The 27,695-nt window shown below is 38.8% G+C and overlaps 3 protein-coding genes across 3 annotated transcripts in view; 2 read left to right on the plus strand and 1 right to left on the minus strand.

Moving 5' to 3' along the window:
• Positions 1-718: 718 nt before the first annotated feature.
• On the minus strand, positions 719-13,456 carry acss2l (acyl-CoA synthetase short chain family member 2 like). The gene is given in 19 exon segments (XM_029453507.1): positions 719-1,182; positions 1,281-1,355; positions 2,113-2,289; positions 2,444-2,512; positions 2,700-2,808; positions 3,298-3,378; positions 3,546-3,602; positions 4,272-4,404; positions 5,005-5,111; positions 5,113-5,139; positions 5,730-5,900; positions 6,295-6,432; positions 6,682-6,766; positions 7,034-7,109; positions 8,677-8,749; positions 9,876-9,979; positions 10,466-10,557; positions 12,899-13,094; positions 13,248-13,456. Coding segments are annotated over 19 exon segments (2,022 nt in total). The 5' UTR covers positions 13,372-13,456; the 3' UTR covers positions 719-1,054.
• A 1,089-nt stretch (positions 13,457-14,545) lies between these two features.
• On the plus strand, positions 14,546-19,627 carry ndufv2 (NADH:ubiquinone oxidoreductase core subunit V2). Its single transcript, XM_029454014.1, has 8 exons — positions 14,546-14,673; positions 15,449-15,511; positions 16,742-16,804; positions 17,006-17,122; positions 17,238-17,406; positions 17,803-17,912; positions 19,248-19,324; positions 19,450-19,627. Exons 1-8 carry the CDS (start codon positions 14,632-14,634, stop codon positions 19,541-19,543), a joined length of 735 nt encoding a protein of 244 aa, XP_029309874.1. The 5' UTR covers positions 14,546-14,631; the 3' UTR covers positions 19,544-19,627.
• Positions 19,628-21,699: 2,072 nt separating this feature from the next.
• The window catches only part of ankrd12 (ankyrin repeat domain 12), a 30,639-nt gene continuing 24,643 nt past the window's right edge, over positions 21,700-27,695 (plus strand). Inside the window, 1 exon segment of the mRNA XM_029452985.1 lies at positions 21,700-21,883. The gene's annotated coding sequence lies outside the window, so the exon portion shown is untranslated.

Raw genomic sequence — 27,695 nt, forward strand, 5'->3', positions numbered from 1 at the left:
GTTGATGACATGAAGGATGAAATAACTAATGACTTATAAATTAATGAGTAGAAAACTTTCACCTCCCAGCATAATGTACAACAACTCAACGCTTACACAAGCGCACCCGACGGAAGCGTTATAATATGGTGCAAGAAAATGTTGGTTTAATGGAGAAAGTGTGTGTGTGTGTGTGTGTGTGTGTGTGTGTGTGTGTGTGTGTGTGTGTGTGTGTGAGAGATAGTGAAGAAGGAGGGTTTGGGGGGAAGTAGAGGAGGTGGAGATGAAGAGGTTGTCATGGTAACCCCTCCTTTGCTGCTGGGTGTGATGATGTAATATTACCAATCGTAGTGTTTCTCTCCTCGTCACACACACACACACACACACACACACACACACACACACACACACACACACACACACGTAATGGTGTCAAGGAGACGTATTATATTATATATATTCTTTCTCCTTTATTAGGACGACTGATGCTTGTCATTCTCTAAATAATCCAGTGCGTTTAAAATAAAAACAATCCTCTCTTTTCTTCTTATCTGCATCCCTTGATCTTTGTCCCCCATAATCGCTCCCTGTGCATCATTATAAAACAAAAGGTAGTAGTGTGAAGAATCATCAGAGAGCAGCTGCAGAGGACGGTTCCTGCCACATGAGGGGGCCAATCAGCTGCGGAGCTTGAAGGTAAAATGACAAAAGGCCACAAAACAGATTCCACACTTCAGTCTCAGGTTATAGAAATGTATCATGAAAATATAAATCAGGTGTCAGTCAGAAAACAATATCCAACGATATGAGACATTGAGCTGAAGGACTGTTAAGAAAATATTAGCAATTAAACTAAAATTAGTTTGACATTTTGTCCCAAACGCAAAGCAACAACCGCCCCGTATATTAACACGTCTACATTAATGCAACCACTGATTTGATCGTCGGTATAATTTTCTGACCCCAGCCCCTTTTGTTCATTCCCAAAGAGAAAGATGCTGATCCAGAACCAGCCCTTTGTGATAGTCTTCATCGTTGCATGACGAGAGAGAGAGAGACGGTGTGAGGTGTGTGTTCAGGCTGCAGCTTCACATCTCTGGCTGAACAGCTCCTCCACCACCTTCGGGTCCGCGAGGGTCGAAAGGTCGCCCAGGTCTTTCTCGTTGCGGGCGATCTGCCGGAGGATTCGCCTCATGATCTTCCCTAAAAACAGATCCAGAGTCGGAGGAAGAGGAGACAGATGTTACTGAGGAGGAGAGCAGAGGAGGAGGGTTGTACCTCTTTAGTGTTGAGCCGTTTACCTGAGCGAGTCTTCGGGAGCACTGGAGCATTTTGAATGAAGTCTGGCGTAGCGATTGGTCCAATTTTCTCTCTCACTGAAAAGATAAGACAGAAAAGGAATCAGTACAGAATAAAGCTAGTCTGGAGTGAGATTAAAACAGAACATATTAAAACTCACATTCAAAACGTTTCTATGTGCATGTCAGATGTCATATTTTTGTAATTTCTGTGCATTATTGTGTGCAGTTACACACTTATATGCAAAGCATTTACACTATAAATGGGCTTTAAACTCTATAATTTGAACTGGAGGTTGTAAATGTGATACACTGATATCCCTATCCCTATGCAATGTTTCATGCCTGGGATCAATAAAGTTTTATCTTAACATATTTGAGAGCAAAAACATCTGAAGGATGCAACGAATGATTTCATTTTCAATTGATCTGTTGATTTATCCGACCAACTGTCCAAAACTCAAAGGTATTTAGTGCACAATGATGTCAACTGGGAAACATTTGAGGAGCAGGAAACTTACTAAATTACTTGATTTAACAATTATCACAATTGTTGGCTAGTATTGGACTAAAAGATCTAATGAATTTATGTTTTTCTATCGATAAAGGCCCAATTATCTACAGTTACATGAGGAAAATACACCTAAACCCTGTGCATCATCAATGGCTATTCTTTTTATTAACCTTATTTATCATTTGAATCACATTTGTTTGAATGGATTGTTCCAAGATGAGCCAGGACAGACAAAAGAACAGAATAAAGTTATTAAAAGAAACATTTAAAAGCACAGTTGTTGTGATTTAGTGTGTAAACCGTGCTGTATCTGAGCCTCACCCAGTCTCTTGAGCTCCTCCACCAGTGTGTGGTTAAACTCCCTGCTGTCTTTGAGCGTGACGAAGCAGTACAGACACTCGCCCTTCACCTTGTGAGGCCGACTCACCGCCGCAGCCTCCGCCACAGCCTGGTGCTCCGTCAGAGCCGCCTCCACCTCCGCTGTGCTCATCAGGTGGCCTGAATGACACCCAGACACACAAAGACATAAGAGACTAAACATTAACATATAAGAGATGACTAAACAAAACGTTTCTGGGGAGAGAAAATGAAAAGAAATGCTGCGAGTTCAAATGTGTGTTGAAGTGAAGGTTTTTATCAGACAGTAAAGTACCTGACACATTCAGCATGTCGTCTATTCTTCCTGTGATCCAGTAATAGCCGTCTTTATCCCGCCTGCAGCCTGAGAGAGGAAAAAACAAGTTGCATAACCCCAAAAGAGTTTTTACAGCATCTTTGTCTCTCCCTCAAGAGGCTCATTGGTATTTTGTTGAGAAATCAAGTACATATTTGGTATTAAAGACTCTTCTGATGTACAATCTGCGGCAGGAGGGTGAACCTCAGTGTTCAGACGGGAGATTGTTGCTTACCATCACCCGTTACATAGAAGCCCGGGAATTTCTTGAAGTAGGTGTTCTCGAAGCGTTCGTGGTTTCTGTACACAGTACGCATTATTCCGGGCCAGGGCCTCCTGAACACCTGAAGGGAACACATACAAATCATGAGGTGGTGTTACTGCTACTGCCACTACCAGTAGAAATAATAACCCTAATAATAAATGTTATTCATGCAGCACCTTCCTAAACAAAGTGGAAATTACAATTAAATTAAATCAGGTCAATAAAAACACAATCAAATATTATAAAAAGACTGAAATAAGCAAATAAAACATAACTACAAGCAGTGCAATCACATCTACGATTATTATTAAACTGATTATAATCAAATCTTTTTTTATTGCTTCAAAGGAGCTTTTAAACTTAAACTACTAATGAAAATCATGCCAGCAAGCACGAGAAGTGTGTTCGGATTGATTAACCAATAATAATTGTAAGTGAGGTGTTAAGCTGAACCTATTTAAAGTTATTTATTAAAGCGTTTAAGCTTCTTTCTTTCATTCCCACCTTCTGTGTGTGTCTGCTGATCACAGGGATAAATAAAGTTGCGTAGAATTGAATTGAAACTTACGAGATAACCCTCAGCCTCGCCCTCCAGTTCCTCTCCATGTTCGTTGAGGATTACGGGCTCCACGCCGTAGAAAGGAAACGTCTGAAACATGAGATTTGATGCTCATTAAACAGCTCCTGGATCATCTCCTGCATTGGTTTAGTCCAACCTTTGCTCACCAGAATTATTTGTATTGATGAGATGAGATGCTGGTGTGTTTAAGAGTTACATACAAATGTTAAGAGTCTGAGATAATCCATGTCACTTACAGCAGAGCCGGGTTTCAGTGGCGTAGCAGCAGGCAGCGGGGTCAGAACATGACCTCCCTGCAGAGAAATAAAGATATTTAAAGGCACAGGACAACAAAGAAATGTGTATTTGTAGCTTAAATGTGCAGTGTGTGTAGTATTAAAGTGGATCTATTCGCAGATATGGAATATAACATCCATAACTATGTTTCCATTCAGCACATGAAACTAACAATAGTCGTGTTTTTGTTACCTGAGAATGAGCCCTTTATGTCTACATAGGGAGCGTGTTGCACCGCCATGTTTCTACAGGAGCTCAGAACGGACAAACCAAACTCTGACTCTAGCCTTTCGTATTTTTTACGCTAGGCCATGGTAGTTCCCCGACACGCTTGTAAAACTGCGGTAACGCCAACCGCCGCCGGGATTTCGTTGCTCCTGAAGTAGTGTTACGGTCAGGACGGCCTCTGAGTGAAGCGAAGGTCCTGAAAGACCGACAACATCTAGACTTCCGCGAGAACAATTATAAAAGAATCAATTAGCCGTTATTTGATGTTTTCAGTATCATCGCACGTTTTCTTAGATACATATGAAAGAATCCAACTTCCTGTAAACTTTAAAGTAACTCTTTTAAACTAAACAGCATATGGTATGAAACGGATTCTAACCCTCCAAACATGAATCTGAAATATAGCTGAATTGTGTGTTAATTGCAGGCAGATGGCAACGATGGCAGATGGCACTTACTGTCTCTGTCTGCCAGAAAGTGTCGACCACGGGACATCTGCCCTGACCGACGGTCTCGTGGTACCACTGCCACGCCTCCGGGTTGATCGGCTCACCAACACTACCCAGAATCCTCAGGCTGGAGAGGTCGTACCTGATAGAGGCAGATATCTTTTATTCATGATGTGGTACTGATCACTGCTCTGGTTTGTTACGACTCTTGTCACAACCTTTATTAACTTTATTTGTTGCGTGGATTGTTAGATCTCGCAAAAGGAAGATACACAATCAGTGTCGGTGTGTTAGGGTTGTTTAGGAAGCTGTTGTGTTGCACTGACGAGCTGATGACGATTCTTTTTTCAAGGCTTCTAACGTTTTGTGAGTGAATGATAATGCATTGAATTATCTTTGCATCTTTTTTGACCTTGCATTGAGTTTAAGGATTCTTCTGAATTTAGTGTTGAACATGCATGTTCAACACAGTCTCCCTCACATCATCATTCATACAGTTTGTCTCTTCACCTTCCCACCGAGGAGTCTGTTACATAAGATGTGAGATCAGAAGGAGAGCTTTCAAAAATGAAGGATGGGAAATTTCCATATGAAAGCTGGGAGACCCTGCAGTAAAAGAAAATACGCTTGAAGCACCTATCACTTCCAGCAGTGTTTTGAAAGTCAAACTCCTGCTGCAGCTTCTGGAAATCTGCATTTCCCTGAGCTGCTGTGACATTGATGAGTACATGCAGGCTCTCACTTCTGCAGCGGTTCCCGTCCGTACTTCATCAGGAGGCGGATGGCCGTGGGAGCCGTGTAGAACTTGGTCACTTTGTACTTCTCAATGATCTCCCAAAATCGGCCGACATGAGGGGTGAACTGGGATGCCTTCAAACTGGAGAAAACACACACACACGCACACACACACACACACACACACACGCACACACACATGCATCTCTCAGAAGGTCTTGAATGCCCAATTTGTCATTTTTTGCCACTACGAGTTACTCTTAATCAAAACAATAACAAAAGATGGAGTGTGTTGGCGTTGTGAGGGAGTGTGGGATTATGGGAGTTGTTTTGTTTTTTTTACCGGAAGCCGAATTATCCGCAGAGGTCTCCTCCTCTCCACAACAAATGGACACGGTGAGTAAAACCGGTTTTAAAACACAAAATAAAGCAGTTTCATGTTGAAAATCAGTGTTTGTCTAATGAGGTTTGGAAGCCGTTAACAGCTTGTTTCTCTGATAACTTAAAATCCAGACGTCCGATGACTAAAATCCTTCATCTGGTTTAAATATGTAGTTAATAAACGACCAAATACTGGACCGTTACATGTAAATAACTACATTTATAACATAAGTCGAGTCGTTTGTAGACATATTACATATTACACCTGTGAATGGGGACCATTTGTGTCTTTTAATTGCACTGTGGTGATTTCTAATAAAATAAAAGGAACAAAGTCTCTTTCAGACTCACAAGGACGCTTGTGGCTCCGTTGGCCAGAGGGCCGTAGGTGATGTAGGAGTGTCCTGTGATCCAGCCGATGTCCGCTGTGCACCAGTACACGTCGTCATGGTGATGGTCAAAAACGTACTTGAAGGTCAGCGACGTGTAGAGCAGATACCCGGCAACAGTGTGGAGAACACCCTGTACCGTACACAAGGATGGAGACGTGAGAGTGTGTGTGTGTGTGTGTGTGTGTGTGTGTGTGTGTGTGTGTGTGTGTGTGGTGTGTGTGTGTGTGTGTGTGTGTGTGTGTGTGTGTGTGTGTGCTGTGCTTTCAACTTTCTAGGGCTGTATTCATGGCCATTACAAAAATCATTATATTTCACAAGAGAGGAAAAAAAAAGATTATTTCAAAGCCAGCACAGTTAACACCATTACAGGCTCATCAGAGTAGAGAATACACGCTTTGATTTAAAAGATGTGGTTTCACTGACAATTTACAAGCAGAAAATGAGCAGCTGTTTTTCCCCTGCCAAGCTACTCTAGTGTGTTTTGCTATATGAGACTGGTTTATACATACACACGCACATCTTACCTTGGGTTTGCCGGTGGAGCCGCTGGTGTAGAGGATAAACAGCGGGTCCTCGGCGTCCAGCCACTCGGGTTCACACTCTTCAGGAGAGTCTCTCATCGCCTCATCCCACCACACGTCACAGTCTGAGTCCCAGGGGGTCTGCACGCACCAGAACAGGGAACAAATGCATGACATTAAACTCTTAAACCTTAAATTCTATTATATTTAATGTAATTGTCATTGCACATAGTACATAACAGATAAGCAAATGCTAAAGAGTATACAGAATAAACTAGAATAAATATAGAATAAACGGTAAGGGGAAGATATGACTGTGCTGGATATATACAGCATGAACAGTGTGTAATAATAAGATATATTAGGTGGTCATTATTAAAACATATCTACCTGTAGTTTGTTGCATGCAGCTCCACTTTTTGTCCTGAGAGCGTGGTGCTTGATGACGAGGCATTTAGTGACACTGGACGACGCTCTGTAAGCAATTTGACATGAGGCTTTGGTATATTAGACAATATCACTATATGTTTTATTTTTTAAATGACACCCCTGCATCCCTGATAACACATCCCTCCCGGGCTCATGTTGTTGCTATGGGAGACAAGCAGTTTCCTGTGTGTGTGTGCATGTGTGTGTGTGTGTCCAGTGACTCATATGTCCGCAGTTGAGTCCCATTACTCTCAGCTAGTGTAAATAAGGGCGGTTACTGAGAACTGGGAAACTGTTGGCCTTTCAGACTTACTTTTCACGGCACTTCTCCAGAGCCTCGTCTGCAATCTGTTTCAGGTTGATCAACTTCTCTCCTCTGTAAACACCATCTGTATGTTGCAAAGATATGGAGGTGAGAGGTGAGGAGCTTCGTGATCCAGCAGGAAGAACGCATTCAAACACGGAGACTCTTAAACTTACCAAATAAGTAATAAAATAACTAAAAACTAAACGACAATAACATATCAAATGAACAGTAAACACAGGCCGAGCAAACTCTCAGGATACAGATTCTCATAAACAATATGAATAAACAACATTGCATGTCTGAAAAAGAGCAGGAAGAAGTATACACTTATTTAATCCTCCCCCTTCTCCATAAGTCAAACAATTAACTCAATATTTATCGCACCACTCACAAACACTATTATGTACAAACCAAATATCCACCCATGTGTCAGATAAAACTTAAACAATTAAGTGTGTTTTATACTTTTTTCTGCTTTTTGTCTAGTTTTTCCCTGCATTTTATTAGTATATTATTAGTATTTTGTTAGTATATTATTAGTATATTATTAGTATTTTATTAGTATATTATTAGTATTTTATTAGTATTTTATTAGTATTTTGTTAGTATTTTATTAGTATATTATTAGTATTTTATTAGTATTTTGTTAGTATTTTATTAGTATTTTATTAGTATATTATTAGTATTTTATTAGTATTTTATTAGTATTTTGTTAGTATTTTATTAGTATTTATTAGTTATTTTCTCCTTCTTCGTCTTTTTCTTCTCCTGTTCTTCGTCTGTTCTTCGTCTCTCCTTCGTCTGTTCTTCGTCTCTCCTTCGTCTCTCCTTCGTCTGTTCTTCGTCTCCTCTTCGTCTGTTCTTCGTCTCTCCTTCGTCTGTTCTTCGTCTCTCCTTCGTCTTTTTCTTCGTCTTTTCTTTCGTCTTTTGTTCTTTTTCTTTCTCTTCTTCGTCTTTTGTTCGTCTTTTTCTCGTCTGTAGTATTTATTAGTATTTATTAGTATTTTGTTAGTATTTTATTAGTCTTTATTAGTATTATTGTATTAGTATATTATTAGTATATTATTAGTATTTTATTAGTATATTATTAGTATTTATTAGTATTTTATTAGTATTTTGTTAGTATTTTCTTAGTATATTATTAGTATTTTGTTAGTATTTTATTAGTATATTATTAGTATTTTGTTAGTATTTTATTAGTATTTTATTAGTATATTATTAGTATATTATTAGTATTTTGTTAGTATTTTATTAGTATTTTATTAGTATATTATTAGTATTTTGTTAGTATTTATTCGTATTTTGTTAGTATTTTGTTAGTATTTTATTAGTATTTTATTTAGTATATTATTAGTATTTTATTAGTATTTACCGCACGTTCATCCTACCAACCCGTGTTCATCGCTACACCATCCCTGGTAATAATTTTTGCTTTATACATTATTTGAGCAAAATTAAATTCTACCAGATCCATGAACTTCGAACATGTGACTTTAAAAACAGCGTATCAGGTGATATCCTACATTGTTAACTATGCTCATGGCTCTTTTTTGTAGTGTGCATAAGGAGTGCAGTGAGCTCTTTACATCCTGAAAACCATCTTTACAGCACCTGAGCGTTACATCACCTCCTGGTGCTGCCGGACCTACCTGCTGTCACCAGGACGCTGCTCTGGGCGTCGATGATCCTCTCACACAGAGACTCAGAGGAGAAACCTGCAAACTGAACACGCAAAGAGAAAGACAAAACTTATGACCTTTGTAAATGGATAATTCTGGTTTATTATCTTTTTATGTCATCATGTCATACATTATATTATATATTTGAAATAAATACTCTTGTCCATCATTTCTATTGGTTATGATAACCACTTAATTACTTGTGTCCACAGTTGCTGCAGTTCAGGCTAAAGCTGCACAGTCTCTCTTTCTGCTCATTACCATTTCAGTCACCTTGTTCAATCCTACGTACTGAACCAGACGTTTATAATAAATAATACATTTATAAATAATAAATACATTTTATGTGATTGTCATCTGCCGCGTCCTCCGCCAGACGCTTTTATTCTGCCAAGGTTAATAGTTCACCGAGTATAAAGTTTCAGTGTTGATGACAGCATTATGAATCAGGACACTGAGGACTCTGGACTCAGCAAAATGTCAGTGCGTGAGTGGCGTTGGCCGTCCTGTCTGGCTCCATCTATGATTTAATTTCATGTCAAACTAATTTAGGATTAATATTAACAGGCACATGAGAAATCCAAGAGGTTGGCACTATGCCAGAAACCCTTATGTTGCTAAGTGATGTTCATATCAAATATGATAAAAACTCAAGAGTTGGAAAATGTACAACAATGACCAAGCACTGGCAAGGTCACGTAAACTTAAGTCTGCCAAAAAACAGGCCTTTGCGAGTCATGAAGCGAGCCCATCTTGGAGCAGCCTGGAGATATTTTTAGCACAGCTTCTAACCTTTGCTTGGATTAGCAAGGTCGAAAAACTAAAATAGTGTTGGCTTCCAACACTTGTAAAGACTTGGATGCCTTCCCAAGCTAGACGCAGCCAGTAGATGTCTGACCCATATATTGCAGGTGATAACTACAGGAGAAGGGCAAACACTGCTAACCTACATGTTGAAGAAATTACTTCATTTGAACGCAGATAAAAGGAGCAGAATGCTTCCTTCACCAGGATTAGAAATATGCATGACAGATTTGGGTTGAATAGTACCATAAAACAATGCTGGCTGACTCCTGCTTGGAAGTTTCTCACAGAAGTAATAGAATCTTTTTGTACTTTGATAACATGCTGACGTTAAACGACGCTACGTCTGTAACACTACTACTCACCACGATGGAGTGAACAGCGCCTATCCTTGCACAGGCCAACATGGTGTAGACCAGCTCTGGGATCATGGGAAGGTAGATAGATACCCTGTCTCCCTTTTTTAGACCTTGAACAAGGAAACAAGCAAATTTGGGGTTTTGGATAACACAAATTACACTTGGGTATAATCTGGACTACTTTTCAGATCAAACCAGCAAGTAATGTAGCTTTAAAGTGTGAATACTGTACGTCTGTCTGATATACCATAGGTGCATTGGGCCACATCTCGTGTGTTATCCTTTGGCCTTTAAATTGGCATAAAAACAAATCCCATTTTCTCAACGGCCAAGGTGATGTCTTGTTTCGTCAGTCCAGAACCCAAAGATATTCATTATAATATGATATAAAACAGAGAAAAGCAGGAAGTATCCATATTTGAGAGGTTGTTGTGGCTCTAAATAAAACCACAACCTGATACATGTTGTGATTTTGGCAAGTGTTCATCTCTTTCTAAATTTACTCAAACTTTTGATGCTACGGGTCATTTCTAAGGATCAAGTCATCTCTATTTTTTTTAAGAGATGTAATGTTACTTAGATGTAAGATTTCTCACCCATTTGCTTGAGAACATTAGCGCAGCGGCAGACCTGGCTCAGCAGCTGGCGGTAGGTGATGACCATGTGGTGGTCAGGTGAGTTTCCTTCCCTGAGAAGTCAACATGCAGGAGGAGAAACACAACACAACCTGTTTGATTGTACGAAGTCTGTATCTGTTGATTACACAGTGTTAACCAGGGGTCTTCCTGTGAGTTCTCTGAGTTCAAAGGGGAGACAACCTGTTCTTTCTGTTGCTCGGTCTATATTGGGTTTGGATGTTTGTCAGAACAGTTGTTTGGAAAACTATGTGGCAGCATGGTAGCCGGCTTGTAGTGCGGGACAAAAGCCAAAACACTGAACAAACCTGGCTGAACCTTTTCGCCATGATGGTGATGAAATAAATGATTCGAGTGATGAAACTCTGCACTTGATAAAAATGCACTTATTTAGTCATTACTTGCTATATTGTGCAACTTGTATCAGAGCAAACCAAGTCAAATATGGAGTTCCACAGGGGTCAATCCTTGGACCGCTTTAATTCAAATAGAATTCAATTCAACAAGATTTAGAAAACACAATTGACGCATTAATCTCTGACAGGCCGGACGGCTGTAATAGGATTTTCTCAGGTATTAAAAAGGTCTTTGACAGCTGCCACTCATTCAGAGTGATGCTGCTTAAAATCTAACAAAGTCCAAGAACGCACATTACTCCAATTCTCAAATAACTTTTAACGTAAACAACTCAGTTATAAATCACCAAATGATTTGTGAACAAAATGCTTCAGAGAGTTTCAACCCACAGATCATTTGAGGTCGTCAGTCATAAAATCCAAACATGGTGAAGCTGCTTTTAGTTGCTGAGCTGCAGCCGTATGTTTACCTTTGCTTTTTGACATTGAGCTGTTGTTGTATATGCACCGTACAATCCAGTCTTTTATTTATTATGCTCTTAAATCTTCTTGACTTTTTCTTTGTTTTTTTTGTCTGCATTTGATTCATTTTGTGTAATTTATTACTTTAGTCTTAATGTATTAAACAATGCACTTATTCTGTAGACATTCATTAGTCTTTACAAATGAGTTGCTGACATTGACATATCTTGTTTTGCCTGTATCTTGCAGAACACATAGGAACTGTTGCTTTTAACCTTTAACAATTCAAAAGGGCATTTTGAAGTAGATGATAAATTACCTCCAAGGCTCTGATATTTTGTTATTTGTTACCCACTGAGACAGAAAATGTGTTTTTGATGTGTTGAAACCATTTCTTACACACTCTTGAAAAGGGTCAAGAAACCTACAGCGGATGGATCTGAATCCTTCTTTGTCAAAAACTGTTTTGTTTAAAGGGTGACACTTGAGCCGCGGGACACCTGTCATCACAGAGCACACACAGATTCTTCTCAATCTCAAACTAGAAGCTGCAAACAATAAATACAGTAACACGTAAAGTCAAACAAAAGCACACACAGTTTTTTTTAATACTTTTTGGTGTCTGATTGTTTTTGCAGGGTCCTGCTGTTAAAGATAGTTTTGCAACTGCTGTTTGGACAAGGTGTGAGCTAAAGTCATATAGGTTGTTAGTAGTCAAAACAAACCATCTGGTCACTGATACCTAGAATATAAACGGGGTAATAACACACCAGACACACAATATCCTCTTCATGTGGCATGCTGAAAAAGCTTTGGCACTTTAGCAGATATATTACATACAGTAAGTGCTTTGATGTAGTGCAAAAAAGCCTGAAGACACTTGTTTGGGAGATGGCTGGTCACCGCTGTGCTCAGTTCCATTGAACTCCTATTACTGCTGAGCTTGCAGAACCACTATTTGTTATTTGCCAAGCCTCTGCTGTTGACAGAGCAAATATGTGCTATAATATAAAGTCAAAACAACATTAAGTGGAGCCTTTATTGTGGTTTGTCGAGGCTGTGCGGCTTTACTGTAAGCAGCAAGCGATTGTAAGTTAAAACGTAATTTAAGGAGTTTAGTGGAAGTCAGAAGCTTGAATGTTTATGAGCTTAAATCCACAAAATTGCAACTGATTGCCAATTGGCTCTCATTGGACTTTTCTTATTGGAATATTCGGGCAAGATACAAGCAGAAGTTTTCTTTTGTGCTGTAATAAAACACCTAACAACTAGTTTTTATGAGTTTTACGGGACAGTTGCAATCTGCTGTAATGCTAGATTACAAAATAAGTTTTACTCAAATCATATTAAATCTGACAAAACAGTTTCAACAAATCATGTTAAACGTTCTCAGTTGAATCAGAGGATAGACACATTGAAGCACTGGCTTTGTATTGTACTAGCTGAGGTTTGCTTTGGTGCACTGGGGTCGGCACGGGGAACACAACAGTTGCTATTGACTGGAATACCTGACATACCTCCAGGCGGTACTTCCCATCAAAGCCATCATTCGTGGCGGACAGACATTGTCGCTTACCAGAAATAGGCAACCTTTTCACCAAAATCCTTCTCCCTCACGAGCCTGTCCAGGACATTATAGCACATGTTGGTTTTGGCCCCTTCCATGCATTTGACATAAATGTTCCCTTTTGTCACATCAAAGTTGTACTGCAGCATTGGTCCTGTTGCTTGCTTCTTCCAAAAGAACTCATCGGCAACCTCCTTCCAGAAATCTGAAACAAAGTGATATTTCATGTCAGTGTTACAGGCTGCAGACAGGGCAGATAAACACAGAGAGATGCTGCATACATTCAGGCTCACAGGGAGGTGGCATGCATGGAAACCCTGCAAGCACTGCACTAAAAATACAAACGTGTTTGACCTACCTTCTGGATTCTCAAGAGACTTCCTATACAGTGTCAGATAGGAGTTAAAATCAGGCACATGAGCATTCTTCTTCAGGTCATCAGGAGGGTAGTACAGTTTGTCCTGGGATTCAGGAACAACCATTGTGGAGACAGATGCAGATGGGCCTATATCATCTGAGGGTCAGTCAGAAAATAGGTTAATCTGGAGTCACTGCTGATCTGCCTGGATCCTCCTGAGTAAGGTAAGAACACTACAAGGCCTCTAGTACTGAAGCAACATAATTCAGCATGCATAAAGACCCACCTCTAATCCCTGATCTGCAGACTCTCTCAGAGTCTGCTTATGGTCAGGACAACCAATTGGCTCGCCGGGTGCGGCACTCCCACTTTTTCATTGGTTTAGCCCTCCCTGGCCTGTTGATCGCATTATTTTCCCCAGCAAGGAGGTGGAGGAGGAGGAAGTGTGCAGCAGCAGGATGAATGCTGGGGATTCATGCAGGCACAAGTGGGTTTGATTTGACGGGGAGGGTGATGGGTGCTCTAGGAAAAGAGATTGCACAAGAGAGAGAACCGCATATTTTTAGCTGACAGCCAGCCATGACATTGTCACTAAATGTTCTTGCAATAGTAGCTGAAGGATTTTATACATCCATATTGGCTATTGCTGTGAGAGTTCTTTAGGCCATATCAAATTATAATCCTTGCTTAACTTTTACTAAATATTACAATTACATAATTACAGAAACATTATCATTTTTTTTATTTTTTTTACCCATTTTGTGTGTCAGATTTTGGTTTAGTATTTCATAAATAAAAGTGCATAATAGAAATTGGACATTTTTATTTTATTTTATTTTATAATGCCCACTGATTATATCTGATTTCAACATGCTGTATTCATGTTATTTAGTATCTCGATTTTATATTTTACAATTTGCACTTTATCCTTGCTGAAGAAATGTGTAGCATTGTATATAAAAGTGTTAAATAAAAGTTATTATCCTTTCAAAGATTATTCCATATTATTATTATTATTATTATTATTATTATTATTATTATTATTATTATTATTATTATTATTATTATTATTATTGTAATAACGTTTGATTAAAAATATTAGCTCTTTTTGTGCTTTGGAATACGTGTCGCTAGTAAACATGCAACATGAACCACCACTCAGGTTATATAACAAATGTACAAATAGTTCAGTTGGCATCATTTGTTTATTTATCTCAAATTTCAATCTGGGATCGATTTTGTTGCACTGCGACTGACGTATGACGTATGACGTAGCGTCTCACGTCAGACCCACTTAATCGAGCGTGAAACTGCTTGTGTTGATGTCGGCCGCTGCTGTCCCGTCCATTTGGTAACACACCGGGACCAAGCTTCAAGCCCCAAGATGTTTTTGTCTGCTGTAGTTCGCTCTGCAGTATCGCAGACGGTATGTTTGTGATATTACTTATGGTCTTGGGTAAAAGTATTTATGTCCTTTTCTATAATTTGGGGGGGAAAAAGCCATGACTCCTCACAAGGGCAAGCAGTGGAGGCCGCTAAGCTAACGTTACGTGCTAGCTAACTTAGCTTACTGCTGTCAAACGTTTACAAGGTGATCTTTGGACAAACTTAGCAATGCAAAGGCGAGGTTACTGTGGACATGTGGCAATTGCATATTAGTATTGGTTTTATTATTATTATTATTATGCAATATTTACATTTTTGAGAGCGGTAACTCACTTGATGGTGTGTGTGTGTGTGTGTGTGTGTGTGTGTGTGTGTGTGTGTGTGTGTGTGTCTGTGTGTGATTTTTATTTAGATGTATACTTTTACAAACTAGTGCTCAAGCTATGTTTATGTGAGGGTATCTCATGTGGTGATGTTTTAAGCTTCCTACAATTAAATAATTGCATTCAATGAAAAGAACAGTCAGATTTCATCTTTTTAAATGGCCTGATAATTGTGTTATGATTGTTAATTTACAGAATGCCAATTCTCTATCTTTTAAAAAGTATGCCTAATAATGAACTTGACACACTGTCTCTGTGATATACAATGACATTAACATTGTGTTTTTCTTTCTAAAGTTTCCATTTACCAGTTCTTTCATGCGGTCTGAAGTAGAGACGTACTCTCCAAAGGTCTCTTTCTCTGTGAAGTGAAAGTATCAATTCCCACACCACCAGGTATTTCATCCGTCTATTTCCTCTCTGTATTTGCAGGCCAGGCAGGTCAGGGGTCTGCATCGGTCTGCTGCACGCGCAGGAGCTGGTGGCATCTTTGTGGTGAGTTACATAATATACACATACATTATAAATTAGCTTAAAGTGTTGCACTGGACTGTTGTGCTTCATAATATTAATATCGTAATCTGTGAGATAAATTATCCTGAAGTTAGTGGGGCCAGAATATTATAGGTTTCAATTCTGTGAGGCAGATTTCTGACCTATATGGCCTTCACTGCACTGTAATAGATACCATGCACATAACAATGTACACCAATACTTTGTATTATGGCATTCCATCAGGCCATTATTTCTTTATTTTTGTGACCATAGTGTGTCATATACAACATAGTTTGAAAATTACTTTATTTTATTTACTTTTATTATATTATTTAAGACGTGCATGACTGGTATCTTACGAAACAGAATTAAACAATAATAATAATAATAATAAGCTTTATTTGTATAGCACCTTTCATACAAAGTGCTTCACAGCAAAAAACATAAAAATTAGTACAATAGATAAAAAATTAAAACCAGTTTTCTTCCCTTCATTCTGTGTTCCACATTTGGGAGATTGAAGTCTTACTTGTCGATACAACTAAATTATTCTTTATGAAATGGGCCATGTTTTACTCCTGTGTTCAAATCTCTCACAACCACAAGTGAGTTATGTTTACATATCATTTACAGGTGCTCATATTATTTAAAATAAAACTAATGTATACATGTGACCGGGAGCAACCTTCAGAGCCTATTAAGAGCCATGTTGTGCAACACAAACACCACGTGTGATATCCTCATGTAATGGAAACATGCCATGGTTTCATCGTCCCTGGATAGAAAAGATGTTTTTGATCTCTGATTAGGGAAAAGTCGATTTGTCTGACTTGTCTTTGAACAACTCCGCTTCAACTGGCAAGGTTGTTTTTTTTAACAATTTTACCTTCAAACACAATTACATTTCAAATTGTTCTTATTCTTAAATGCACAAAGGACATTTGCCACTCACAAGGGGGCAGTGTGTGCAGACGCAGAACTAGTTGTTATCTGTGTTGAAACTTTTCAACGGTCTGAGAGCAGCACCTGTTTTCCCTGTGGGCTTACACGATAGGTTTTATCGGATACTATTAGATACTGCACATATGCCTGTTACTCACATGAAAGAGAGTAAAACCTTTTTAAACAGGATTTAATATAAATTGGCTGATGTCATAGATGACTAAGGATAATTGTAGCTCTGGTGTAAACAATGTTAATTGTCCTTTAACACGGCTGTTTCTGTTTTAGCACAGAGATACTCCTGACAACAACGCAGATACTCCTTTTGACTTCACAGAGGAGAACAAAAAGGTAATGTTGTGTTGAGTCATTCAGGGGATGCACTAAACAATATCTGATATTTTCCACCTGTATTGGCCAGTTCTGTGCAGGTAATGCTTTTTTTTAAATGTGTCCTAATTGTTGAAGTACAAAAGATGAATGCATAATATTATTCTGAGCATTTCCTCATTCATCGTTGAATGTGTCTTTTTTTTTTGTCTTCCCCTGTAGAGGATTGAGGCGATCATTTCCATGTACCCTCTTGGACACAAGCAAGCAGCCACCATCCCAGTGTTGGACGTAGCCCAGAGGCAACATGGATGGCTCCCTATCGCCGCCATGAACAAGGCACAGTGATTTTTGAATCCGTTGAATAACATTTTTTATGAAAGGCTGTACAACACTATGTCTTGTGTGTCATGTAAGGAAACCTCATTTAATGTTTCTGATTGTTTCCATGCAGGTCGCCGAGGTGCTGGAAGTCGCTCCGATGAGAGTGTATGAAGTAGCGACATTCTATACGATGTTCCTGCGTCAGCCCGTGGGAAAATACTTCATTCAGATCTGCACAACAACGCCCTGCATGCTCTGCAACTCGGACAGCATCCTGGAGGCCATCCAAACCAAACTGGGTAAGAGAAACATTTGTAATCTCCCGGTGACGGGACACCAATGAAGAGATGAAAGGCAGATGAACATTTTCTTTTTTTTTATTGTGTGTATTTGAGATAAACAGAAAACGGGAACAAACATGTACATATACAGTTGTCTCTGCAATTCAAACAACAATGAGCTGTAGCAGCAAACAATACATAAAGCCAGACGTCTGCAAACCTTCTGCATTTAATAACACTCGCATATTTGTTTGTTCTTTCAATCAACTAAATAGTCAGGCTTTCTTGCATATCGTGTCACAGCTGTGTAATTTCAGCTGGTAAAAATATTTGTTCTGTTTTTTTAACACAATCTGCAGCTTGTCAAAGGAGAAAGGCTAAATTTAAAGCACGTCTTTATTTGTTTTTCCACAGGTATCAAGGTCGGAGAGACTACTCCAGACAAGATGTTCACGCTATTGGAAGTGGAATGCCTGGGTGCCTGTGTGAATGCTCCGATGGTCCAGATCAATGACAACTATTATGTGAGTGCTACTACTCTGTGCACATGGCTTCCTTACTTAATTCCTTCCTTCTAACTAAATTAGGTTAAAGCATGAAATGAGTTTGTCAAAGAATGTCTGCAGAGATTACATCTCTCAACCCTTTTTTAGGAGTGCTACATTTTCTTTGGAAGCCCATGCAGGTGTGGTACAGTCTACACTTGTCAGGCAAATGGGAACCATGACAGAAAAATAATCTTAAATAATTAATAGCTAGAATAACAACTGCCTGGTGCATGACCTTAGTTTGGAAAAAGATCAAATTTGTGAGCCAGATGTGATATGAAAAGCTTTCTTTTTGCATTTGTTTTTAAACATGATCTGAAACGTATTCTGCACTCAATTGCCGTTTAGTTATTGCAGCTGAGCACAAGTGAGTGAATCCAATTAAAATAAATGCAACTGGGAAAGGAGGATTTTGTTTTGTACCAAAAAAATCGCTGAGGTGTGATCATTAGAGGAGGAACACTACACTGTTAACACCAAGAGAAAGGTGGTACAGAGTTTAGCAGTCTGTGTGAATAATTAACCCTGAGAAATGCACGCAGTATCTGGCTATTAGATTAATTATGTCTTCAATTGCATGCATTTAGTTTAATTCAAGATGTTATAGTTTGCAAACAAGCCCGTACGTCAGGTTTAATGCTTCTAAAGCTGGAAAGAAAAGCTTGGGAGAAGCACCGAGGTAACATTACTGTAGCTGCACATATATATGCCTTTTAAACAGCCGGTTTGTTTTGCAATGTAAAGGCCTGATTCAGTCTTTATGCACGTTAACACAGTCAATAAGGGAGTAGCCCTTTTTAGTGTTGTTGTAAGACTATACATTCATCAATAGTTGGTGTAAAAGTAACAGCGCTGCTTTGCTTCCTGTTTTTAAAACAAATTCAGTTATTTTTTTAAAAGTTTGAACCTCTTTAGCACTCACTTTAGGAAAGCAATAATGTTATTTTATGAAGAGTTGAACTGACAAGTTAATTATTTTTGTAGCACACAACATTTAGACATTCTGATTTACTGTTTCTGTTAAAGCATCACGGGGCACACGTCTTCTGCATGTCCATTTATCCCCAACAACAGTTATTGTGACATGAGAAAAGAGTTATTATGTAGGAAGTCTGAACCTTTTGACTGACTGTGTAAAACCTGCTTTAATATGTCTGAAAAAATATATTGCTTTTTTTTAGAATTTGCTTTATTCATCTTAAGCTTCCTGCAATATTGCAAAAGTAGTATTTCAACTTTGTCCACTCTCAAACACTGTAATGAACTAGTAATGAAGGTCGGTGCACTCTTCTGCTTTGTTCTTGTTTTCAGGAGGACCTCACACCTAAGGACATTGACGACATTATTGATGAACTTAAAGCAGGCAGAGTCCCACCACCTGGGCCAAGGTAAAACAAAATCATCATCATGAATCAATTATTATATTTTCTGGTTGAATAATCAAATTTCTTTGCAGAATTTTTTAAAACATTGCATGTGCACGTTGAGACTTTTAAAATGTATTTTTCTACAGGAACGGGCGTTTGTCCTGTGAGCCTGCAGGTGGATTGACTTCTCTGACAGAGCCTCCTACAGGACCGGGCTTTGGTGTAAGAGCGGACCTGTAGACATTTGGCCACCAACTTGTCCCTGAAGCTGATATTATGCTTAACTCAAACATGTTGTGTAAATAAATTGTTCATATACCTGTGTTCTAGGTGTCATTGTGTCACTGACAGGATTCCAATAAGGCAATATAACTGAATTAATGTTATATATTTATAATTTGACGTGTGGAAACTACAGCTCTATTAGGCACACGTGACAATAGAGCTTATACAACAATACATAGTCCTGAAACTAGGTATCTTATAGGCACCATTAAAAATCTGGTATTCTCCAGAATGATCTATTTCCAGGTCTTAAAAATACATTACAGTTAAGTGATGCTATTTCGTTGTGCTGGACTGTAACATAGCTTTAGAGAAAAGTACTATTCTACTTAGTTAAATATCATCTCGCTGTACCACATGATGCTGCTGCTATCAAAGAAAAGAAGCTTATGTCGCAGTTTCCATTGTCAACCCTTCTTAGTGACAGCTTTCTCTGACAAGCTTATAAAGGGTTTTACTTCACTATCAATTATACAGTACGCACAGATGCATTTTTAAGAGTCATGTGCAACGCGTTTGTAATCCAGTCCAACCCCAAAACAGAAATAATTTAATACAAAGGAAGATTTAATGTTAAAATAACATCAAATCCTTTTATCACATATTAGCTCGACTGAATATGTATTACAGACCAGCTTCAGCAAGTCATTCAAGACTAGCCAGTGCAATTTTTAACAATTCATAAATAAATTAAGCAATATTAGAATTGTGAATAATTACATGCTTCTAATTGAAATGATAAAAACTCACAACTGAATTGGACATATCTTGAATTTGTATTTCAACTAGTCTTAATTCAAATGAACAATTCACATTCTCAAACTATAGAATGTGGTATTAATGGGAGGCTACAACTTATTGACAAAATTACCAATAAATCTTAGTAATCATAATGTAATTACTGGTATCTTGAAAGAGCACTATGACAATGCAGTTATCGGCATGTTAAATTAGTACTTTTATCTCATGAATTCCAGATATCTGGTCAAGCTATTGTACAGTATATACATGCATTTTGAGGAGTAGTGCATTAAAAATGTTTGCATAATAGTCCAATCCCCAAAATAGAAATAAATGAATGCAATCTTGGTCACAAAAAAAGCAGACATGTCTAATTTAAGTAATTATTTCACATACAAGTGACTGAATTCATATTACAGATAGGCTCTTTGCAATTCATTCAAGACTACCCAGTGCAATCATCCTAGTTTCAAATAGAAATTAATTATGAATAACTAAACTTAAATTTAGATGAATACATCTGAAATTCACACATTAATTGGAGGCTACAACTTTCTACTATGTGAATGTAATTGCTATGTTATAGCCACGTCCAATTAATATTTTGTCTCATTCATGAATTCCAGATATCTTCCAAATTAATCCGGTCAAGCTATTATATGATAAACCCTTTTCAACTCAAAACCCCCTTCTTCCTACAACTGCTCCTGTCATTTCTATCCCGCCCCGGTGGCGTTTTACGTGTCTAGCCGGTGCCCCTCCCCCACCCCGGTTTCCTCTTGCGACTTTCAACAAGCCTGCTCTGCAACATATAATATTATGCACCATGACGCATGCGCTCAACACATACTCCATGATGCAAATGTCACTGCGCAACCAATTCAAAGCCGCCTGACACAATGAGTTGGCGGGCTAAAAAAAAAAAAAGGGGGCCGAATTTACGTGATCACTTTATTAATTGAAATTGTCGCCAATTTATTTAAGCTATGACCACATGAAAGATAGGATCCACCTTTAAATCTAAACCGTGATCTTCTAGAAAGTTCCCACTAACCGCAACACAGCAACGGAAAAGATGACGTCAAGTGCCCATGACTGATCTCCCTCCTTAGCCCCAAATTCACGCTTATTACCGAACAACAGATGTTTTACACGGCACTAGCTGACAAAGTGTGAAAGTACAGAGCATATTCTTAACATTAAAGGTGGGGATTTACTCACAGCATCGATAAAACAAAGAGTTAAATCGTTGTTTCCACACATACCCATTTACAGTCTATCCAGCAGACGGAGACCTTATAAGCTCGGTTGGGCTCACGCGGTCACGTGTCTCTCCTCGACCAATGAGAGCGAGGCTTGCATGTTTTGCTGGGTTTTTCTCGGAGAGGACGGGCGACGAACGGCTGGGATGTTTTCAAAACCAGCGATGAACGTCACACAGCCGTAGGCTACTGTTAACGTCCAATATTTAGGGAATAACTGTTTATATTGCGCAATATTCACATATAGCCGAACCTGAATGAGTCCGTGGGATACGTGCGACCCAGTTTGAAGGTAAGCACAACACAAGGTTTGTTGTTTGATTGAATCTTAAGGGGGGTAAAGATCCTAGTTAACGTTAGCCATCTGGCTACAGCGAGCAGGCTAACGGTAAGCTAACGTGAAGTAAACTGCGTGCGAAAATGGAATGTTATGTGTCTGCGTGGGCTTGGTATAGTTGTGTGCCACGTGCGTTACACACATTGACTACTTCGCTAACTGGAATTTCACCCTTGTCTGCGTTTAATAGCTCGCTGCCTTTTTGAAGCGAGAGGACCGAAAGCCGATAGGAAAATGTCGGGGCGAAGCAGAGGGTTAGCCCCAGCCAGCGAGGCTGCTGTGTCGGGCTGGAAACGAGCTTGCTAGCTAGCTAGATTAAGCGTTGGGGAGGGGGAACGTTGTGAGGGCAGTGAAGGGGCTGCAGTGGGCTTTTGTCTCAGGCTGTGCTGTGCTCTCGTGTTAAATATTGCTATTAAAACTTAAATATTATTTATATTTGTCATAATGGCAATGCACTACATGTTTTACCCGTGAGACACATTTCAGGACATAATGTAGCAGTTATGTTTACTAACCTCAGTCAAGTTCAGCATTTAAGCGCTCAACAACATATTGCTGGCTGTGCATTGACGGCAAGCACGAGCGACATTACCGTGAGGTGGGTGTTGTTGTCTGCAATGATCTAACCAACGCCACCATTTATTTACACCCAGCGCAGTTGTTAGGATAATAGTTATTCTAAATCTAGTGTATATATATAGTTATGTTTTGCTTATTCATACAAGGAACTAGCATAGCTTGAATATAAGCAGGAGCTTGCGCCTCCCTGCCAATGACTGACATCTTGGGGGTGTGTTGCCTTATACAAAAGCTGCCTGTTTTTACATGGCTGTCCGTGCAGCGACCGATCTGAACCTACAAAACGTCGACCCTTTTTACATTTTGAAATACCAAAAGTGAAATAGCTATTTTGTAGGGACAGCATGTCCACACACTGAAATCTTCTATACACCAGAAGCAGTAACAAACCGTGGCACAATTGTCTATAACATCTATCTATATATATATATATATATATATATATATATATATATATATATATATATATATATATATATTATATATATATATTTATAAATAAATAAAGAGTGTAGATTATTCGAACAGTATAAATACATTATTCACATAATATGCTAAATACGACAGCATTTGTCAGATGTGAAAAATACTTCATGTCCTTTATAAGGCAAAGACAGATAAAGCCTAAAAATGCAAAACCATGCTGGAGATCAGTTTTCCTTTTCTGTAACTGAGCTCTACTTGTGATCACAAAACTCGAGAAGAAAAATGATCAAGAAGAAATGGCTTATGTCAACAATACATTGGAAAACCTGCCACGATCACTGAGTAATTATTCCATTAACTCAATGATTGCAACAGGACAAGCTGTTTATTATAACATGTATTTCTCTTAGAACCACAAAAAAGCAATACAACAGATTTTCTTCCTACCTTTTTAAAAATTATATTGCCATTTGGCTTCACAGACATCAAAGCCAACCAATATTCGGCAATTTACCATGTATATTGTGTGACGATTGGGTGGTGGCATCCGTCTGTGTTTTTGTCTAATTACTCGCCACATATTCTCACAGGGTTTTGCATAAACTCATTTTAAAAAGCTGTATGGGAGGGTTGTCAAGCAAAGTGCCGTGGAAGGTGAAAAGTTTAGCCGGTTTTCATTAAAAACTAGTCATTTCACTCGTTATCACACCTTAAACCAGAGGAAGAACTAAATTATTTAATTGACGGATAATGCACTCGGGGTTGACAACGTGCAAACTTTCAGTCTTTAATGACTCATCGTGTTTTGATATTACTAATCTAAAGGACTTACTAACGGTCAAATGTCATCCGTAATGACCAGGAAATGTACTATAATTACAAAGTGCTTTATAAATAATCTTGTTCATTTGATATTTATTTGTTTCCAAAACTTAACAGCAATTATATTTGAAATTATATTATGATATAGGGATGTATGTTAGGGAAGAATTTGGTGAGTAATGCATTATTCATTAGCTCGCAAACATTTGGTGTTTCAGTACCTTTTTTATATAGGTACTAAACTAAAATGTTTCTCGTCATAGCCCTGGCAGTAAAGAGACTAAAGACTGCGTTTTTTATAAATGCATCTTATTCTTCTCTTATTAGCATAATGGCGTATCAGATGCAAGCATGGTATCTGTTGCCAGAGTTGGTGGTCTGCACAACCAGTGTAATCAGATTCTCCCACTTTACCAAACATGTTTTTTGAGTCGATCTAAGTAGGTATTCTTTTAGTTTCCATGATACGTTTGTGCAAATATCTCTATTTACAGTCCCAACAAAAAGGACATGAGAATGGATGAAGATCGCGCAGGTGTACTTTGCAACTGCAGAGGCATCAGATGGTGATTTGGCTGAGAAAGGACGAGAAGACCCACAGTGCTAAAGGTTGTAGTGTAAGAATAGGGTAAGGACATGTCATTCATATTGCAATATATCACCGAACAGTTTCTTGGATTGCAATATGCTGTTATCAGTACCCCAGTAGCTTTTTCATGCGTCGTTGTGGCCGAAGGTGTTGTCTTTTACTTTCTGCAGTCGCTCTGGAATGTTACGCTTTCTGACACTTCAATCTTCTGCTATTTTATAGATGTTTGACATTAAAGCGGAGCTTAAATCATCTCTCAAACTGATATCTTGAACATGACAATGAGTTCACTCTATTCAAAAGGCTTCCACAGTTATCATATCGCAATCCAATAGAGTACTTTTGGGATGTGGTGGAACAGATGATTCACATGGATGTGCAGCCGACAAATCTGAAGCAACTGCATCAGAACGTATGTCCACATAGCTTCTTTTTCTGAGCACCAGTGTCTCTTCCATTGTTCTCAATGGGAGCATATACGGGCGCCTCGCAAAAATGCTCACCAAACGTCTTTTTTTGTGCGCCCACTACACACAGACACGATCATAACAAAGACCAAAAAGCCCATTTGTGGGATCAGATCGGCCGGGCGAACACAGTGAATGTCGCTGGAGAGTGTTGGGCTTTTATCGAGGTATGTGCTGTCTCCAACAAATCGTCCTCCTTGCTCAACAGCTGTCAGATTCAGCGGTGACTAGCTCACTCATACAAAGTAGCCTATGAGGGCATTCTCAGGTTGGTGCTTATGGTGAAATGTCAAACAAATAGACTAGCATCGCCTGCTTTTTATTATCCATTTGGGCTAGTCTCACTGTTAAAATATATGTATATAACTACCTTTCTTTTATGGTTAAATGCTATCATAATAAATACTCATTCACGGAGTAACCAGAAAAATACAAACGCCTGCCGTGCAATAACAACTACCTTTAAAATGTTGCGTTCTTGCTTAAAGCTTCAGTTTAGTTGTTTGGTCTTAGACGTGTCACACAACACGTCAGGACACGCCACTGTCAACATCTTTACCACTTCTGAGATCTGTATGACACATTCTTTGTGCTCTACTCGCTCGGTGTGTCGCACTTATCTGTTGAACCCAAACCTTTTAGACAAAGGTAGTATTTAATACAGGACCAATGTAGTGCATTGCATTATGCTGTACTGTACATGTGGTTAAACATATTGCTTCGGTAAATGATGCACACTTGAAATTGTTAATTTGAAATACACCGCTCACCTAGTACTCAGATGGAGGCTGCTCTCAAAACATTGAAGCTATGTCCCGTTAAATTTGGGAAGCTGCTACTGTCACCATTTTTGTCAACTTTTATTAATCTTCCTATAGTGCAGAGACGAAACAAAATGTCTTCCATTTGTTTTTATGGGTAAGAGGTTCTTCTCATTTTGGATTTGGTTCTTATTTGGAAACGAGTTTCGGTTCCCAACCCTAGACATTACAACAAGCGTGTAATGTGATACTGCATCTCCTGTAAAACATTACTTTCAAAGAATGTACCTTTGACTGTCATTCTAGTTGCAACCACTAAATCTCCATGCACACTACAAGTATAGGGTGAATTTAGCAACAGCCAATGGCAAGATATTGGGTGACCTTGACTGATGATTGTCATTTTCACAGCAAAGTGGCTCCCAAAACAGAGCATGTGCTTTTTGTTCTGTGAGAATGCAGGGTGTTTTGTCGGAATTGGTGTTGGATATGGTTATTTTCTCGGCTCATCATTTCTAGAAGGTTTTCCATGACTGACTCATTTTGATCTTGGTTGTGCAGCTCCTCCGAAGCTTTTTCTTTCACTATTACCCAGCCGTCTTTCTATCAGACGATTTGTTTTCATGTAGTCGCACATTCATCATTTGTTGGTGCAGCTTGGAGATGCATTTGGTTTGATGTGAGGATCTCCCCACTAACGCTAATGCACTTTTATTGCCGTCCTATACGAAGGAGTAGATGCATGATTGATACTGGGATTTTATTTGTATTCTTGCCATGGTAGTATTTTATACAGTAGTACAATTATTGGCTGAATCAACTAATGAAAACTACTGTAAATGTAGCTGGGATACCATACCATGGCTACTGTAGCCTTTACAGACCGACTTTAAGCCTCTTAGTTAGAGAGCCACTAAGAGACCACTGGCGCTGTAAAGCTGGAACAATTATGTAAGGACATACAATATTCCCTTGTGCTCTGCTTTAGGAGTTGTCTTTTTTTCATTGGGATGGATTTGTCTTCCAGTTTTCAGAATGGATGGATAAGACATAATGTACTTAGCCTTTTTATTTATTTGCTTTTGTGCCCAACATATAACAGTAGTTTGTTGTATACCTCAATAGGATAGATATATAGTTTTGTGCATCACACATTCACGGGATATTTAGTAGTTTAAGAAAAGGAAAATAAGATGTCGGTCTGAAAGTGTCCTTTACAATAAAGAGGAGGTGGTGGGGTATAAATGCCACCAGAATGGAAGAAAGTGTAAAGCAATTATTCTACCTGGGGAAAAGATGGAAATGTGTATAAAATAACACTAATTAAGGTCAGTCATGGTGGACAAACTAATTTCCTAAAGTGTGCGCCTCAGCTCACTGAATATTTGGGCTCTCCTTCAAGTGATTCATAAGAGGAATCTGGATGACTCCTAAAGTTGGTGCCCTTTGTGCTAAAGACCTTTCTCATGAGCGGCTTAGCCTAGCTGGCTATGAGATGTTTGGATTTATATTTTGTCTTCTAAGTCTAATCCTTCTGCCATCTTGCAGCACTTAATCAACACAGGCCTGTTATGAATTCTGGCTGTAATAAAGCTGTGAAATTATTAGCCTTTAACATACTATGAGTGCAGTTCCTCTTTTTTTTGTTTTTGTTTTGAGTGATCACACCAGGGGAGTATCTTCAGGGAAAACCCCCAAAACGGTCAGTTTTTGTTTTTCCTCTTGTTTTAAGATTTCTTCAAACTGGGTTATGTTGAAGGTTTGGGAAACGTTGTAATAAATGTAATAAAAAGCCCACAACACAGAGAGTCAAAGGCAGAAATAATCTGTTTCCTCCTATTCCAGAATCTTAAAATACTGCTCTGTATCACTTTCACTTCAAGTTGTAAGTCACATTTATTGCGTTGTGTTTTCAAACGCGACTGTAAAAGCACCAGTGCCATTAATGATATAAAGTGCCTCTAGCTTGGCATCTGCAGCCAAGTATCAGCGTCTTCTAGAGGCCCAGCAAGTGTGTGTGTGTGTGTGTGTGTGTGTGTATCTTTATGTAAAGAGGGTAGAGCCTCCTGATTACACAACATGTGCTAGTCATTGCCAACAGCTGAATGTGTGTAGAGCATTGT

Source organism: Cottoperca gobio, chromosome 17, assembly GCF_900634415.1.
Source record: "Cottoperca gobio chromosome 17, fCotGob3.1, whole genome shotgun sequence".
NCBI lineage: Eukaryota > Metazoa > Chordata > Actinopteri > Perciformes > Bovichtidae > Cottoperca > Cottoperca gobio.

Bases quoted from the DNA above. Each gene is read 5' to 3' on its own strand.
- ndufv2 (XM_029454014.1), top strand. From the start codon at position 14,632: ATGTTTTTGTCTGCTGTAGTTCGCTCTGCAGTATCGCAGACG. The intron at 17,407-17,802 runs GTAAGAGAAACA...GTTTTTCCACAG, and splicing joins GGCCATCCAAACCAAACTGG to GTATCAAGGTCGGAGAGACT. The intron at 17,913-19,247 runs GTGAGTGCTACT...TCTTGTTTTCAG, and splicing joins AGATCAATGACAACTATTAT to GAGGACCTCACACCTAAGGA.